A 16,365-nucleotide genomic window follows, 5' to 3' on the forward strand; every position below is an offset into this window, starting at 1 on the left:
CAGCATTTGAATGGTGTCGATTACATTGCGGTCATTCAAATGCCGGTCAACATTTATTAGCGCAATAAAAGGGGGTAAGTAAGAAAATGCAATAAAAAGCACACAATGCGAAAAAGTCAGAAAAAAGGAAAGTTAAAAAATGTCTTTTGTGTAATATTTTTTATTTGCATCCACTTTCGAGAAAAATGTGCTGACGTATTCTTTTTTAATAGATAAATGAATAAAGAAAATGCTGTGAGTAGAATTAAAGTATTTACAAGGGCAAGGCAATAAGAAGAAGTCAAAATTCAGGGTAGTTTAATACACGTGATAGCAATTTAAAATATATCTATAGAAAATAAAATAAAAAAATACATACCATGGCTTTTATTTTATTTATGGTTGATGACCATAACTAAAAATAAGTAATTTGCACGCAATTTGCAATACTGGGAAAAATAAAGTTCTTTTCTTTCAAAATTTATTACACTAGCTGGCATAGAGTTACCTGTCTAAGATATAATATAAATATCTTTTAAGGAAAGGAAGATACCTTTTGTAACGAAGAAGTTAAATGAAGGTTTCAATAAAGGACTACGATTTAAGGATACGCACAGGGAATATCCGAACCCAGACCAGTATGTTTACATATTACATGTTATATGTTATGGAGTCGATCACGTCGATAACCATGTTTATGCTGGTGGCCCTTAATCTTTGGCATTAACATCGGAATAAAGGATCGATCAGACGTTCCAGTTGTCGCAGTATTCCACAAGACTGGTTGCCTTCCGCGGAGGGAGCGGCAACGGAGAGTCATAGGGAGAATACACTGAGGGCATAATGAAGTGCCTCTGCCTATTTGGCGTCCTTGAAACTCAACCCTTTGTTGTTTTTTACTTTTATTAATATTCGTTATTCGCGTGTATATTTGCCATTAACACATAGCAAATTGCGAATTGACAGCAAAGGAGTGGTTAATTTTTTGGAAAAAGAAATGAAAGTAATAATTTTCTTCAGCCATTCCTTTTTTATATCGAGCCACTACCACTAGAAACTTTTACTATTCGAGCTTGAATTTGAACCTGGGCGTAGGCGATAGCAAATAAACAGTACCATAAAAATGGAATTCTAACGTTAGTTTGCTGCTCAAATGACATTCGCTACTAAAGCACAAATGCCCGTACGCCTACGTGCCTCCATATACATATATGTAGGCATACATGTGAGCATACATATGTATATGTACATACCCTGCAGGAAACGGGGCTAGTTTATAGCTAACTTATGTCTACCAAGCAGTCAACTAGTTGTACCTTTTTATTATTTATTTACTTCGGCCGCAAAATAGTGCGAACTGGTTTCCTCTGCATTAGATGTCATCTTACTTGTAGCTAATTACTTTTGCATAAAAAATATCAACAAAAAAGATTTTTTTTTCTATTTTTTACATTTTTGTTTATTGAGTTTATTTAACATTACATATTCGCTTATTTGTTTACGTGTTCCTTTGTAGGTGGTACCATTTTGAATTCCATCAGACACAACATCAAAATGATAATATAAAATTTCGATCTTTATATTACTTGTCCTAAATTCGAAAAAGCATCCGCGAAGTGCAGAAAAAAGTGTATTCAAAGTAATTTTGTATGAGTGTATTTAAATGGAAGTTTTTTTAAAGAAACCAAACTCCCGGCAACGTCTGCATGACTCCTGCATGACTTTACAACTCACTTAAAGTTAGATATTTATCGAAATCCCGACAACGACAAGTTTTATTTTATGAATTGATAATTTATTTCTGCAGGGTATATTCCAATACATGGGTGTGTTTGACCGTATGTCAGCTTTCACGTGTTCCTGCCATTTGTTGCTGTAATTTCTCGTGTTCTCACTGCTGTTCGGTGTTTATTTTGACACGAATTTTTATAGTAGCGCACCACATGATTATTTGTACAATTTTATTTGTTGCGCTTAATAGAAAATTATTAGCAGTATTTAACGATTGCCTCCGATGACTTGGACAATCAAACAAAGTGAAATAAAATCAATTTAGGTGTAAGAAAATTAATTAAATTTGCTTGAAGAGAAAAAGATGGGAAAGGACGCAAACGATTTAAGGAAGGAGTTGTGTTTATGGTTAAAAGTTAGAAAAAGTAAAAAAAATAGAATGTTACGTTGCGTACCTATCTAAAAATAATTTTCACAAAAACTTTTACTTTTCCTTGTTTATTTTTTTTTTACCTTACGTAATGATACATATACATACTTACATATGCACTTTGACAATTCATTTGTTAGTCATTCAAATAATTAGCTCGTGGCAGAAATTTATCAACAAATCATTAAGTAAAAATAAACATAAAAAATGCCAAACAATAAATCGCTTCAAAAATTCAAGCCAAGCACTTAGTATTTTGTTTTAGCAGAAGATAAATTTAAAATAATTTGGCACTTTGCCTACAGTGACGAAAAAATGCCGCCAGCGGAAGGAATTAGTAAAACGTAAAACAAACAGAAAAATCATTAATAAATAAAAGATGGCAACAATGGTTTAGGAGGGTCGGGGGGATTGGGTAATTCCATTTTGCTAGTCATACATGCCTACAGTACATTCACACCTATGTACATACGTAAGTATTTAATTGAATAAGTAAATTTGTTTGTACAATTTTTCAACAAAAGGCGTGGAAAGTTTGAAAGTTATGAAATGGAAAGCCTCACGCCAAGAATACATGTAGAAACATATGTTAAAATTGATGAAAGAATTACATACACAACTTCTGCATGGAGAACGATACTTGATAAAAATACGGGTAATAATTCCATACGGGTTGAAAAATTTATACGTAAACGTTGTTTAGAAAATACAGAAGTGATTTCTTAGCAAAAAAAACCGGCTTCAACTCTCATATAAAAATTTTATAGTACCGTTAATTTCTTCACAATCCAATGATCGGATCTAAACCAAATTATTATGGCACAACCAATGAGGTACCACCCTCTCTCCAAAAAAATAGTTATAGAAATCGGTTGACGTAGCAGACGAAAACTGAGCCTAAGTGAAAGTTCTTGCGAGTATACTCCACTTCCTGCTTTCAGATCCAACTTAGAGCCTTTAATGTGGATGGCTGCTGAGTCGGAGTAAGAGATCAGGACTGAATCTTGCTCCCATTCACTCCTTGAGGTGATCCTTGTTTAGAAATTATTCATCATTCAGTAGGTGGGACCGATCAAATTGATCGCGTTGTGATAGATGGATAAAGCGCTTCGAACGTTCTTCATGTGGCATCCGAGGAAGCTATTATCGACTTAAGTCACTTTCTTGTTACAGCTAAAGTTCTAAAGCACCGCCACGAAAACTTGAATTCGAAAAGCTGCAACCATAATGAATAGTCGAGAAATTTTGAAATTAAATTGGAATTTTCTTTAAACAAGCTTCATCGCCAGGGCATAAGTAAGTCAACTCCCATGCACTGTGAAAGAGATGGTTTCTGAATACTGCCCACGCAATGCAAACTGATATGGTTGTGTAAAATGACGTTGAACAATACCACCAGCTCCATCAGAATTGGAAAAGAAATATCGAAAATAGCTGTGAAACCGTAGCTGCATACCCAGAACATCGACCATTGCGTTTTGGAGAATTCTTGTATACTCCATGTCTAACCATTACTAAAGTAAGTAGTTAGGAGTACGGGTAAGAGGTTTTATTTTTATACCCGAGCGCACTTATGCACAGGATATTATAAGCAACTTTGTTCGCATTGCGGTTGTTTGTACCAGCATAAAGGAATAAAGATAGATATAGACAAATATATACATAAATGATCAGAATAAAAAGAGAAATCCATTAAGCCATGTCTGTCTGTCCGTCCGCCGTGTACGTGATAACTTGAGATATCTCAAAGAAATTTGGTATATAGGTTGCCCTTTATCCAAGGTATTGAAAATGGGCGAAAACGGACTGTAACTACGCCCCTTCTCATATAACGGTATTTTTGAAAAATGAAAAAGCTATAATATTTCAGTAAATATTCGATCCAGAATTAGTACGTGAAGTAGAATTTTGGTGAAAAATAATTTATTGTGAAATTTTTTGAAAAGGGGCGGGACCCCGCCTTCTTAGGATGAAATACTGTATCTAAGTAGCCGCTTCACCAATCCTTACCAAACTCGGTATGAGCCCTGTTTAGAATGCAGCTAAGGCATCTCTTTGAAATCTTTGAAATCGGGCAATGTCCACGCCCACCTCCCATATAACGGTATTTTACACAAACACGAAAACTGCGATAAATCAGTAACTACTAAAGCAAATTGACTCAGAATAGATTATTACAATGACCACTGGGCAAAAAATTAGATTATTATAAATGTTTGCATTTTGGGCGTGGCTCCGCCCACTTATGTCCAAAAAATGTGTATCTCGGTAACCGATTTATCAATTTCAACCAAACTCGATGCATTTAATAACCTTGGTAAGAAAAAGCAACTCGTTGAAAGTTATTGAAATCGGACTAAAATTGCACCGGCTTCCCGTATAACGGTAATTTTCGGATATATGAAAACTCTGACATTTCAATAACTGAGGACGTTCATTTACTCCAAGTTAATACTTACAACAATAAAGTTAAAGGAAAGTAGGAAAGACGATAGTTGATACCTGTTCCGGGTATATAAAATTCGGTTTCACCTGGATTTATACTTCTTTACTTGTTTGAATTTTTAATTGTGTCGTTATTGCAGAGGACCATAGATATGTAAATACATATTCAATGAATATGAAAGAAGTAAATGCATATCTAATAATGACCTTGAACTTTTTTTTTATACATACATACATACATGCATACATATGCACTGTACATATACTGCACTTTGGTAATTTCTTTGTGCACAATGAAAAGCGTTAATGTAAAGTCTATTCAGCAAGGTAAGAGTGCTGTTGACAGGGAAATATACAATCACAATGAAAAACTCAAATCTTGCTGACATTACATAAAGTTATGTATAGCTGCGGTGACCATTCGTACCGATTTTGGCGGGACAGTACCGATTTGGAGAAAATTGTCCCGCTAAATATATTTTGAAAGTCGGGACATATAAGTGTGTATATATATATATATATATAGTATAAGTCCCGATTTTCAGTATTATCTTTATTGATTTATTGAGACTCTCTCTGTGCTCTAACCCAAAAACAATTTTTCGCACAAACGGGGCAGCACTTTCTTTATCACAAAGGACATGGAATATAAGTGAGCCATAAATATAGCCCGCATCCTTATTGTTACTTATTAGTAATTCTAATACCATCACAAAAATCGTGTATATGAAAAACTTAAGCTGTAGATAGAGTAGCGAAAATATAAATAGCGAAGAGACAATTTAGCTTTCTTTGGCTATTCCTCTTTCGATTATTTAATGTTTATTCGTTTTTATGGAAGTGTGGCTCGTTATCTAACAAAGACCATGTAAGTCAGAATTTGAAACTTTGTACAAAAACTAGCAAAATTCGAAAAAGTTTCATGAAAATTTTGAGCTTTTTAATTCAATTTCTTAGACACATTCTGAGTATGCAGTTTTGTAACCTATTCAATTCAAAGCGCAAATTTTAAGTAGCTAAGACTTACTGTTGCTATTTGGTAAATTTCGTGGAAAGTGGTGCTCCTTCTTTCCATACAAAAATATTGTTAAACAAAATGTGCGAACAAAAAATTGGCAAAAATCAACGGTAAGTCCAAGCTTCTTCCCACTTGCACTTTATTATACCAAAGCTTAATGAGCTTCAAAACATAGCATACTCAAAGCAATTCTAAAAAAAATCTGACTAAAATGTTTCAAAATGTGATGAAAATTTATTCAAATTCGGCGAATTTTTATAAATGTTTTACAAATTTTAAAATTTTGACTTACATGTTTTTTTTAGATTGAAAGTTATATTTTCATAAAAAAATAATAAACATTTTTCAATTTGTTTTCTCTTTGCTTTGTTTTAAATAAAAACAAAATTGTATGTTCGGATTCGTTACTTCAGAAATGTCCCGATTTTTGGCCACAGAAATCTGGTCACCGTATGTATAGTACATAAGTTTGAATGTACATATTTAGACTAAATCTATTTACCTCGAACAGAGCTATGTAGTGCTTAAGTAGACTTTCATATGCCGAAATAATGCACTTGCATACATACATATGTATTTTCGAGGCCATTGTCCTTTTTTCTAGTTTAGAAAACATATATACATATGTATGTACATACATATATTTAAGTATACCTATAGATATATGCAGGAAAAGCTCTTGCACGTGCAGATGAATGAATCTGAATAGATAGTTTTTCTCCTAATCATATTGTTGTTGGTTAAACCAAGCAGCGCTCTCGATTTTTTCATTGCCCACACATAAATAGTACCTAGCTGAGATGAAAAGCTCCTCTCAGCATCGCTCAAGTATTGCAGGCAAAATGCATACAATCAATAAAAAGAAACTTACAGATTGAAAAGCTTTCAGACGACGGAGGTCATTGTTAATGAATTGTGTGAGGTTAGGGGTTGTTATATATGTATATACATAGTATGTACTTACAATAAGAACATTCATATGTACATACATTAGTATATGTGTGTTTATTTACTTACGTATACGTACGTTTGGAAAACGACCCATTATTCGAAAAAATTTGTATATAGCGAATATTTGTGTTATCTACTATGCAGAACGCCAGCAGTGAAAATATAAAAAAGTCAACAATCATTATAATTTTTGACCCCTTTGCGCAAAATTATCGTATGTTACAAAAACCAAATTTTACAGGAAATCATTTCTTGTATTTTCCTCTGCTTTAGCTAGCACCATCAATACCAAAGTTTAGATTTGCTGAGATAATTGAGAAATTTAACTAAACGCAAGCTTTTTTTATAGAAAGGTCTCTACATTTTAATTTCTTAGCACATATGATTATTTCACCCACAAGAAAAAAGTCATTGTCACATACGATAAAATTTACAGTCAATTTTTATGGTAGCTATTGGGATTTAAGCCGTATCTACTATTTGATCAGGTGATGCGATATGGGTTGTAAAACAAAGTTGCATCAAAAAGTGAATTTCGTAAAAAATTTAACATACGATAATTTTGCGCAGAGGGGTCGATATGTATATGTTTAAGTAGTAGGGCCTTCAAAACACATTCTTTGTGTTTATTGATTCGTTCGTTCGTTTATAATTTTTTAAATGGCCTAGCTGGCGAGATGGGGATTTCACATATATTTGGAATAGTACTAGCAGAGTACAATAGCATATATACGCAATTCTTTCTTAAGTCGACTCAGGCGGTTATTGCTTATGATCACAGATATATCAGTCCTACTATAACCGAACCATACCAATAGAAAAAGGCCTTTAGAAGTTGTATCCAGTTTTTTTTGGCAAGTTGGTTTCGATTAAACTTAACATATAAAATAAAAAAAAAATAAAAATATTATAATAAGTATAATAAATATATTTAAACTCAGTAATAAAATAAAAGATGTTGACATTTTTCGTTTCTTTTTTTTTTTTGTGTATGTTACCGCATAACTTTGGACCACGTTAACCGATTTCTATAATTATTTTAAATAAAAGATATTACCTCACAGGTGGTCCCATATTAATTTGGTGTAAATCCGATCATCGGATCACGTAGAAATGAACGATAAACTAAAATTTTTTTTTTTGTGAGATTTGAAGTCGGTTTTGTTTTCTGCTTAAAAATTACTTGCTACAATAAGCAACGTAGATTGAACAGCATTATAAGCTTGCATTTTTTTTAAGTATTTTTGTTTGCTCATTTTTACGATGTCTTTGCCAACTACAGAACAAACTTGTTGCTCGCTGCTGACGTTTGTTGCTGCTCCTACTATTTACGAGTACACATATGGTGTGTATGACATACGTACATATGTAATAGTTTTTTTAGTAGGTAACTTATTTGTCAGCTTTTCGTTACTCACCGCTGCTTAAAGGCGGCGTTTTTATATGTTTTTCATGGCGCTTATGTCAGCCACACAGTGAGATCACTCTCATTTATCTTTGGATTGTGGTATTGACGCTTCCTTACCCCGCCGACTACTTGGTATGTCTCCGAGTCGTTTTTTTTCCCCAAACTTGCCTCGTTTGGGTCGCTTTTGATACAATTATTTTTTTCGCTTGGTGACTGGATTTGCTATCAATCTGCTATATTTTTTTCCATGTGTATATATGTAATTAGCTCGTGACGTGCGGTTACCTTTTCAATTGGATTAATTTTTCAATGTTATAAATATCCACCAGCTAATTGTTAGCTAACCAGGCATGACAAAATAGGATGACAATATTTTTGTTGACTTAATTTTCGGACAATTTGTGAAAATTAAAAATAGCAAAACAGCGTGAATGCTTTTTAAATTGTGTTTAAAATATTCTGAATGGAAATGCAAAAATTAAAGAAAAAAACAAGTTCAAGTCACGTGTAAAATAAATTAAATTTATTAGATGAGAAATGATTGAAGCACATAAAAATATAATAAAACTAAAAAGAGCAACAAAGATGCCCGTACATAACTAGTTTGTTTGACAATTTAGGGGTCAACATCGTTGCACTCGTTGGTGAATTTTTATTATTTAGCCAGGAGTACTACTATTTATAAATAAAAAAAAGGGGGAGAGTAACTTATAAGAGCGGTTTTTTTTTTGCATAATTTATTTCTATTGTATTAAATGATTTTTAAATTGCTATTATAAAATACTATATGTTGCAGAACCTCGTGAATGCGAATTTAAAATGAAAGAGAATGACAGTGATGTCAAATTTGTATGACATTGATGCCGCTATCAATATCGTTAGCCACCAAGATTTGGATGTTGGTTTAGACTAATAAAGACATAACAATGTATAAAACGTTATCGAAAATAATATTAAAAAGCATTTGAAAAATTATCATTACCTAAAGTTGTTTATAAAAGAAGAAAGTCAACTTAATTTAACGGACTAACCGTTTCCTTTGAACTTGTTCAACTAACTACTCACAAGCCGTTATTTTTTTTATTTTTCCACTAGTTGTTTTCTTTTGGCAAAAATATAATAATTCCTTGAATAATTATTAGGGTGACTGACTCGATTTTTCTAAACCGGTTTCCACTGCTTTTTTTTTTTTTGATATCTATAGGACTTTTTTTATCGAACAAACCGTTTCTTTTTTTTAATTTCATACAAATCTTGACCTCTCAATAAAAGTTTTGAGTTTTGCGAAGATGGCTTTTTCCAGTTTAGGGGAAGCCCCTAAATAGTTTTAAAATTATATTCTAGGTTATTTGGGGATGAAGAGTATATCATATTTGAATACAATAATTGAATGTTTGGCGCTTAAACGTTTTCTTCTCCGCTTCTTCTCCAATTTGTGTTCTGATTTTTGATGTTGTGACACAAGTGGAGAGATCTACACTCTAACGTTACCCCGGAAGAAGTTTTTTTATGGAAAAAGTACACACGGATATTTGCCATTGTCTGCCGGGGGTTGAGCGCTTTTTGAATTTTTTTTTTTTTGATGTCGCTGGGAAATTAAACTCCAGCGGCAGTAGGCATATCTAATCACTCGGCTTCGGCGGCAGGAGCGCTATTCCAATCCAAAAATAGTCAGAAAAAACGTAGTAAAACATTAAAAATAGTTAAAATCAGCCAAACTTGAATATTTCACTAATTTTTTTTATTTCTTTTTCACACTTGATCTTAAAAAAATTTGAATTAATTTTGCTTTGTACTTTCCTAAATAAAAGCTATCTTTACTGTTGACAGTTATATTATAGTCTTGGGTCACGACCTCATATCAAAATGAGCATTTTAATTAGAAAAAAAACTATGTTAAATATAACCGATTTGTCGGGGTTCAGGAACCGGTTTTTTTTCAAGTTGTAATTTCTCTTAGAAAAAAAGCCGAATAAGTGAACACCTTATTGGCGCCTTACTGGCAAAACCCAACCGCGCTAACAACAATAATTTTTTTGTGAACAACTTTCACTTTTCGAAACATTTCGGTTAATCGATGTTCAGACTACTCGACGGTGAGCGGTTAGTCGAAAGTGGTCAATCGAGTAGTTGCAATTGGACTCTCAATCGAAAAAAACATAGTGCTAATAAACTTGTCAACTAACCGAATAGCTGGATACTTAGTCGATTCTTAGTAGGAGCTCCAATATATATGTATATACCAGTATCGATAAGTAATCGATAAGTAATCGTCAATGATAGATAATTCTGATCAGTTTAAACTTCATCGATAAAAACTTTTCCGAAATGAATGCTAGAGATAACAATATCGATAACCATTAATATTAAAATCGATAATCATGACGATAATGGTATCTCCAGTTTGTTATTAGATCACTTTTTCGTTGGAAATTTATATGAAGATATCTTTTGTTATAACGAAAATGTATTAAGGCATGTCAAAAAAAAATTCGATGCAAACAAACTTAAGTCAACTTATGTATTGTGTGGCTGAAAGAAGTTCATAATAATTTTAATATTTATTTTTAATATTTTTAATATTTATTTTTCTTTTGTCTATTTAATATTTAATTTTTTTTTTATAAAAGTCTACCTCATTTTACATATAATTAACTGCATTTAAATGCGCATTTCAAAATTTGTACAAAAATTATAAAAATGCAAAAAAAATGCCAAAATTTCAAACTTTTTACTTTACTTTTAAATTAGGATGAAATGCAAGTTTAATGCGATTACCTTTGATTTTTGGGAATTTTTTAAATGAAGCTGGGCATTTTCTTCCATATAAACAAATTGTCGAACATACTTTGTATGGAAGAAAATGCGTGACAGCGCCAGCAAAAAAATTACAAAAAATTAACATTACTTTTAGTCACTTGAAACTTGCACTTTATCCTGCTGTAATTTAATGGACTTTACTTATAAAATTGCGTACCTAGAATTTTTCTAAAAATTCAGAGTAAAAATATTCTAACAGGTTGAAACAAAAAAATTTCAAATTACACCAAGCAATCAATTTACTCACGACACTATGGGCCAAATATAGTTAAACTGCGTTTTTAGTTTTAGAATTTTTTTTATTAGGACTTTATAATTTCAAAGATATGATAAACTCTAAAAATTACTTAAAAAAAGTCAGTACAATGTAGAATAAAAATGGCAACCACATTATAGAAAAAATTCTGTAGGATTTAAAAAACTTAAAATTTTTTGGTTCACAAGGACGAAGGCCCTTTTAATCAGTTTTATTTTTTTAAGCTAATAAAGTTACAAGAACTATATTCGAGGACATTGTCGAGTTTATATTAGTCCTTATTTTTATTTTTATTTTTATTTTATATTTTTTCAAAATAAATATTGCAACCCTTCGAGGATATTCAAGGATAAAGTTTTCAAGGACATTTTCAATACCTTATGCACTAAAAAATTTAATCTGTTCTTTCTATACAGAATTTTCTCTTTAATTTGATACACATACTGTTTCCCTAAGTACATTGCACTAAATTTTGTAAATTATTTTCTTAATTGCTCATATTATTCAATTTTCAAAATCCTTTTAAAAAATCCTGGCATCAGAGAGAACAACTAAAAAACGCCATTTTACTGATGCCCCATGGCTTCGCGAATATATTGTTTTTTTTGTGTATGAAATTGCCTTTGGCACAGTGTTATGTGTATGTATAATTAGCTAGACATTTATAAAAAAAAGCTATTAAATATTAAATAAACAAAAGAAATATAGCAAAAAATGCTACAGCATAAGGCGTTTCTATTATTGCCACCATTACAAATTACAAATCCCGAAAATGCCGGAATTGTTGGCAAATAATCTCGTGATTTTTGGCACTTAAAAAAGGCCATTATCCCGGGATCTTGGGATTAAAATCCCTAGACAATTTTGGACAAAGACCGTGAAAAATGTGTGAGCATGAAAGTGCACATTCCTTAAATATTAATTTGTTAATGCGTATGCATCTACGTACATATGTCTCCTAATATAAGCATATATAACTACATCCACAAGTCTACATAGCCGTTCTTTGTCATTTTTCGCTTAAGACTCATAAACCCCTTGTTTATAAAGAATAAGCAAAAGTATGTAGAAAAAATAAACAAAAGTTCGACTTTTATCAAAACAAATATTTAGTATTGAAACCAGCAAATTTTCTTTACATACATACGAATCCAAATACATTTGTATACATAAATAAATGAGTATGTATTAGGCCGGGTCAGATAAACTTATTGTAATTTCCCCTCTAATACGAAAGCTTTTTTCGAGAAGATTTTTGGTTTCATGAGCTTATACGATACAGTTATACTATAAAAAGTGAAAACCAGAGTTATTACACACCGTCTCTAGATATTTTTAATCGGATTACATATGTTAACGCCCCTTTAAGGGTCATGTTATGATGAATTATGTCATTCGACCAGTTGTTCTAATTATCTCAATGCTCATTTGACTAAATTCGCTTTAAATAAGAAATTAAACTGCGGAGGGTAATGGCAAACATATCTCTTTCCTAAAGGAACCGACCAGGTCTAAGATATGTATGTACAAATTTGTACATATCTATGTATGTCTTTTATCTCAAACATAAACAATGCTCAAGCAAATGTTCAGAAAATCTAAATATAAACAAATGACCATAGAGTTAATTAGTTTGGCAGCAGAGAGTGTAGATTCTTCGGTGATCAAATAAAAAGAAAAAAAATTCTATATTGAATGCCAAATTCCATGGAAAATGTTTTGTCATATTTGTACATTTATATGTACAAGAAACATATAAATAGGCACGTAGACCAGCACCGAGACAGGGTACCGGAAATATTTTTTTTTTCTCAGCCACCTCAAACGCGGTATTGCACGCCAAGCAACGAAATAACATTTTCAATAAAATAATGACCATATATGGTAATCTAACCCTAACAGTATCTTGCTCCACCTCTTTGCAATTTTTCATTTACAGTGGGCTAGAGTTTCTAATTTTTGGTCACAAATTAAATTATATCGAAACTAATTTTATATACAGTGTAATCCATTTATAATAGACGCGCTTAAGATGGAAACTCTGTTATTCATGTACCTACTTGTCAAGCCCCAGTTCAAACATACACATGAAAAAACTCGGACTCCGCCAATAATGGACAAAAATATCGGAAATAACATTTACTTATTTTTTTTTTTTGTTTTCAAAGACTTTCCATCAAATACAGGAATCACTTTTCACTTAAATTGTTTTAACCCTTGTAATCTGCTAATTATGTGTCTTTTGTGTCCTTATTTAAAGAAGCTTATTCAAAATAGGGGTTGTAGGGTTAGAATTTTCTGTATAGCTACGGTAAAATTTGGCAAGCAATTTTCTCGTAAAAAATTGTAACCCTAAAGTTACTATCATTATGGGTCCTTTGTGCCGGTTTTTAAAGACGATTATTAAAATTGATAGTTGGAGGGTTATAATGTTCTGTACAAATTTGAACTATCAAATTTTATCAAGATTCACCCAGGATAGAAAGTGCGATTAAATCGAATATTTTTCAAAGTACATAGTAAAAAAATTAGCAACTTTTTGTAGAAAAAATGTAACTTCTTGATTAGCTCGTGCCGGTATGGGTTTTTTTGATCCTATTAAAAAAAATTAATTGAAAATGGCGGTTAATTGGATAAAATGTTTTGAAAAGTTTTTATAAGAGATCGCCGAAAGAAAGTAAAGTTCTGTATTTGTTGGTATTTGAATTTATGGCTTTAAAAGGATCTATTTACTGAGAAGAAAATTCTCCAATTTGGAAAAATTGTTATTAAAATTTTAAAAGTTGTCGGTGTACATTTGAAATTTTCCATGTAAACAACATGTAAAAAAATTTGTTTTCATTAAAAATGCTACAACTATTGAACCGTTTGAGAGAATTGAATGCCCAACAAGAATATGTTATCTTAAAAAGTTCAATAGCTTTAAGATTTTTAATTAAAACACATTTTTTTTACATGTTTTTTACATTGAAAATTTCAAATGTACACCGACACCTTTTAAAATTTGAATACATTTTATTCCTAATGGGAGAATTTTCTTCTCAGTAAACGACTGGCATGCTTTGCTGAAATCGGCCAAATTCGCTTAAGCGGTTACAGCGGCAAATAAGAAGAAGAAGAAGAGTTATTTTGGATCACCATAATGCATATGTAAAATTTATTTAGTAACCGAATTTTTATTTTTTTTTTTTTGGTGACCCTTCATAACACATTTTTAGCCTCTAATTGCCATTTTTGGTTACTTTTTCATCGAAAAAGTGTCGAAAAGTTCCAAAACGGAAAAAGTGGAAGGGTTAAAAAATTTGTTGATGATTGTTACATCGTCGATGATGTCTAGTAAAATCATTTGCTTAATATTCTCACTTTGGTTATTGGTGTTTCCGTCAGGGTAGGATTATGATATATAGTGGAACATATGTAGATTAATTTGTTTTATATTAATTTTTTTTTACTTTAGTTAATAACATACAATTAAATTTCTACTTACTTAAAGCCCAGCTTTATTTGATCGATCGTCTGCATGGCTGCCATGTTGATTTTTTTCTTTGGAATTAATTTTTAATTTTTTTTTTATTTAAATATTTCTTTTTACAAATAAACGCGTAGCGTATGTACTTCTGAATGCTTTTCCAGGAATTATCGTTTTACCAAATCACAACAAAAATTTAATCCTTAATTGAGGTACATATGTATTTGTTAGGTATCTATCACGTGGAGCGGAATTATTTAGATATATCAGTCGATGTATACTGGAAAATTTAAAGGCACGTGTAAGTTGCATACATACATGGAAGAATATGATATATCTGCAAGCAACACATACAAATGTACATACACACATAAATCATATGCACATACATACTTAAGAGTGATGAGCAGCTTCTTCAGATTTATACAGGCGCGTGCGAGCAATTTAATTTATTGATAATAACCTCGTTATACTTCAACACTTCTGCTAACTTTTATTCTGAGAATACTTGTATGAGTATATTGCGCCTTTAGGAGCTGCCGCAAAGATTATTTATTACTTATGTTCAATTAACAGCTTCTTGTGTTCTTCAATGAAATATCCTCATTAAATACTAGGCTCGTTTGAAATTGAATGTAAACCTTGGATTTCTTCACGCCTACAATAATTTTCATAATATGCTAAAATTAACTTGTGAACCCGCTTGGCGTTAAAACGGCAACATTGAATTTAAATTTGATGCAACCTTATTCAGAAAGTAAAAAAAAAAAATCGAAATGTTTCACCTATGTAAGTCCTTTAAAAAATAAAATCTTATTACACATCTACCAGCACAGTGCCTTAATCTGATACATCAGTTTTGAAATTCTAGGTAGCGGTGCAGGTCTGCTGATCTTCAGAAAAATGGTGTACATAGATATTACTTTTCAAATAGATGGCAGCCCTTATCAAAATTATTTTCAAACTAAAATTTTCTTAAAACTCTTACCGGTGGCACTCATATTTTAACATGTAATTAATATGCATAAGTTAAATAAATTCGATTTTTCGCACAGGTGGCAACCCTCATTGAAAGTATTTTCAAGTCAGTCTGGCGTTGTGATACATATTGCAATTAACTGATGATTTAAATTGAATTTGATTTTTCAAACTCAACAGACAGTTCAGATATAAATCCTTTTCAAACCCACTTCGCTTGATACCCAACTTTTTATAGTTCATTTAGCTTATTAAACATTTGGAATCTAATTTTTTAACAGCTGGCAACCCTCTTAAAATACCACAAAAGATTCTATATGTTTAAACTAAGGGTTTCTTAACACCCGTTTCTTTGACACACATATTTTAATATATCATATAACTTGTGTATAAGTTAACTAAATTCGACTGTTAAACAGGTGGCAATCCTCTGAAAAATATTTTCAATTACTAGCTCCTTAAGCATGTTTCATCTGGCATCCATTAGGTGATACGTATTACCTCAATTCAAATTGAAATTTATTTTTTAAACAGGTGGCAAGCCTCATACATTTAGTTTAGAAATAAAGCCTTTTCAATACCATTTCCATTGATACCCATATAGGAATAGTTGATTTATTATTTTAATTAACTTGAATTCAATTTTTTAAAGATGGCAATCCCTTTCGAATAAGTAAAACCTTGTAGCATATCTGCAGGCATAGCGCTTTGATTTGACAACCCACTTGAAACTGGCCCTTAGTTTGATCAAAATTGTAGATGTGTGCTATTAAATTGCATACCAAAAATTTTATAAGAATTCACATTAAAAAGTTTAAAATTTGTATGACAATTTGTTGATAAATTTCGTACAAAGTTTGAAACTGCGATTTATATGGTT

General features: G+C 31.6%; 1 protein-coding gene across 1 annotated transcript in view; it reads right to left on the minus strand.

Moving 5' to 3' along the window:
* The window catches only part of LOC118741477 (esterase B1), a 27,831-nt gene extending 13,176 nt beyond the window's left edge, over positions 1-14,655 (minus strand). The window contains exon 1 of the mRNA XM_036473473.1: positions 14,526-14,655. Coding sequence (XP_036329366.1) covers positions 14,526-14,569 — 44 coding nt within the window. The 5' untranslated portion in view covers positions 14,570-14,655. The remainder of the gene's footprint in view (positions 1-14,525) is intronic.
* Positions 14,656-16,365: the final 1,710 nt, after the last annotated feature.

The sequence above is a fragment of the Rhagoletis pomonella genome, unplaced genomic scaffold, assembly GCF_013731165.1.
Source record: "Rhagoletis pomonella isolate Grant_MI unplaced genomic scaffold, Rhpom_1.0 Rhpom_scaffold_00001, whole genome shotgun sequence".
Classification (NCBI taxonomy): domain Eukaryota; kingdom Metazoa; phylum Arthropoda; class Insecta; order Diptera; family Tephritidae; genus Rhagoletis; species Rhagoletis pomonella.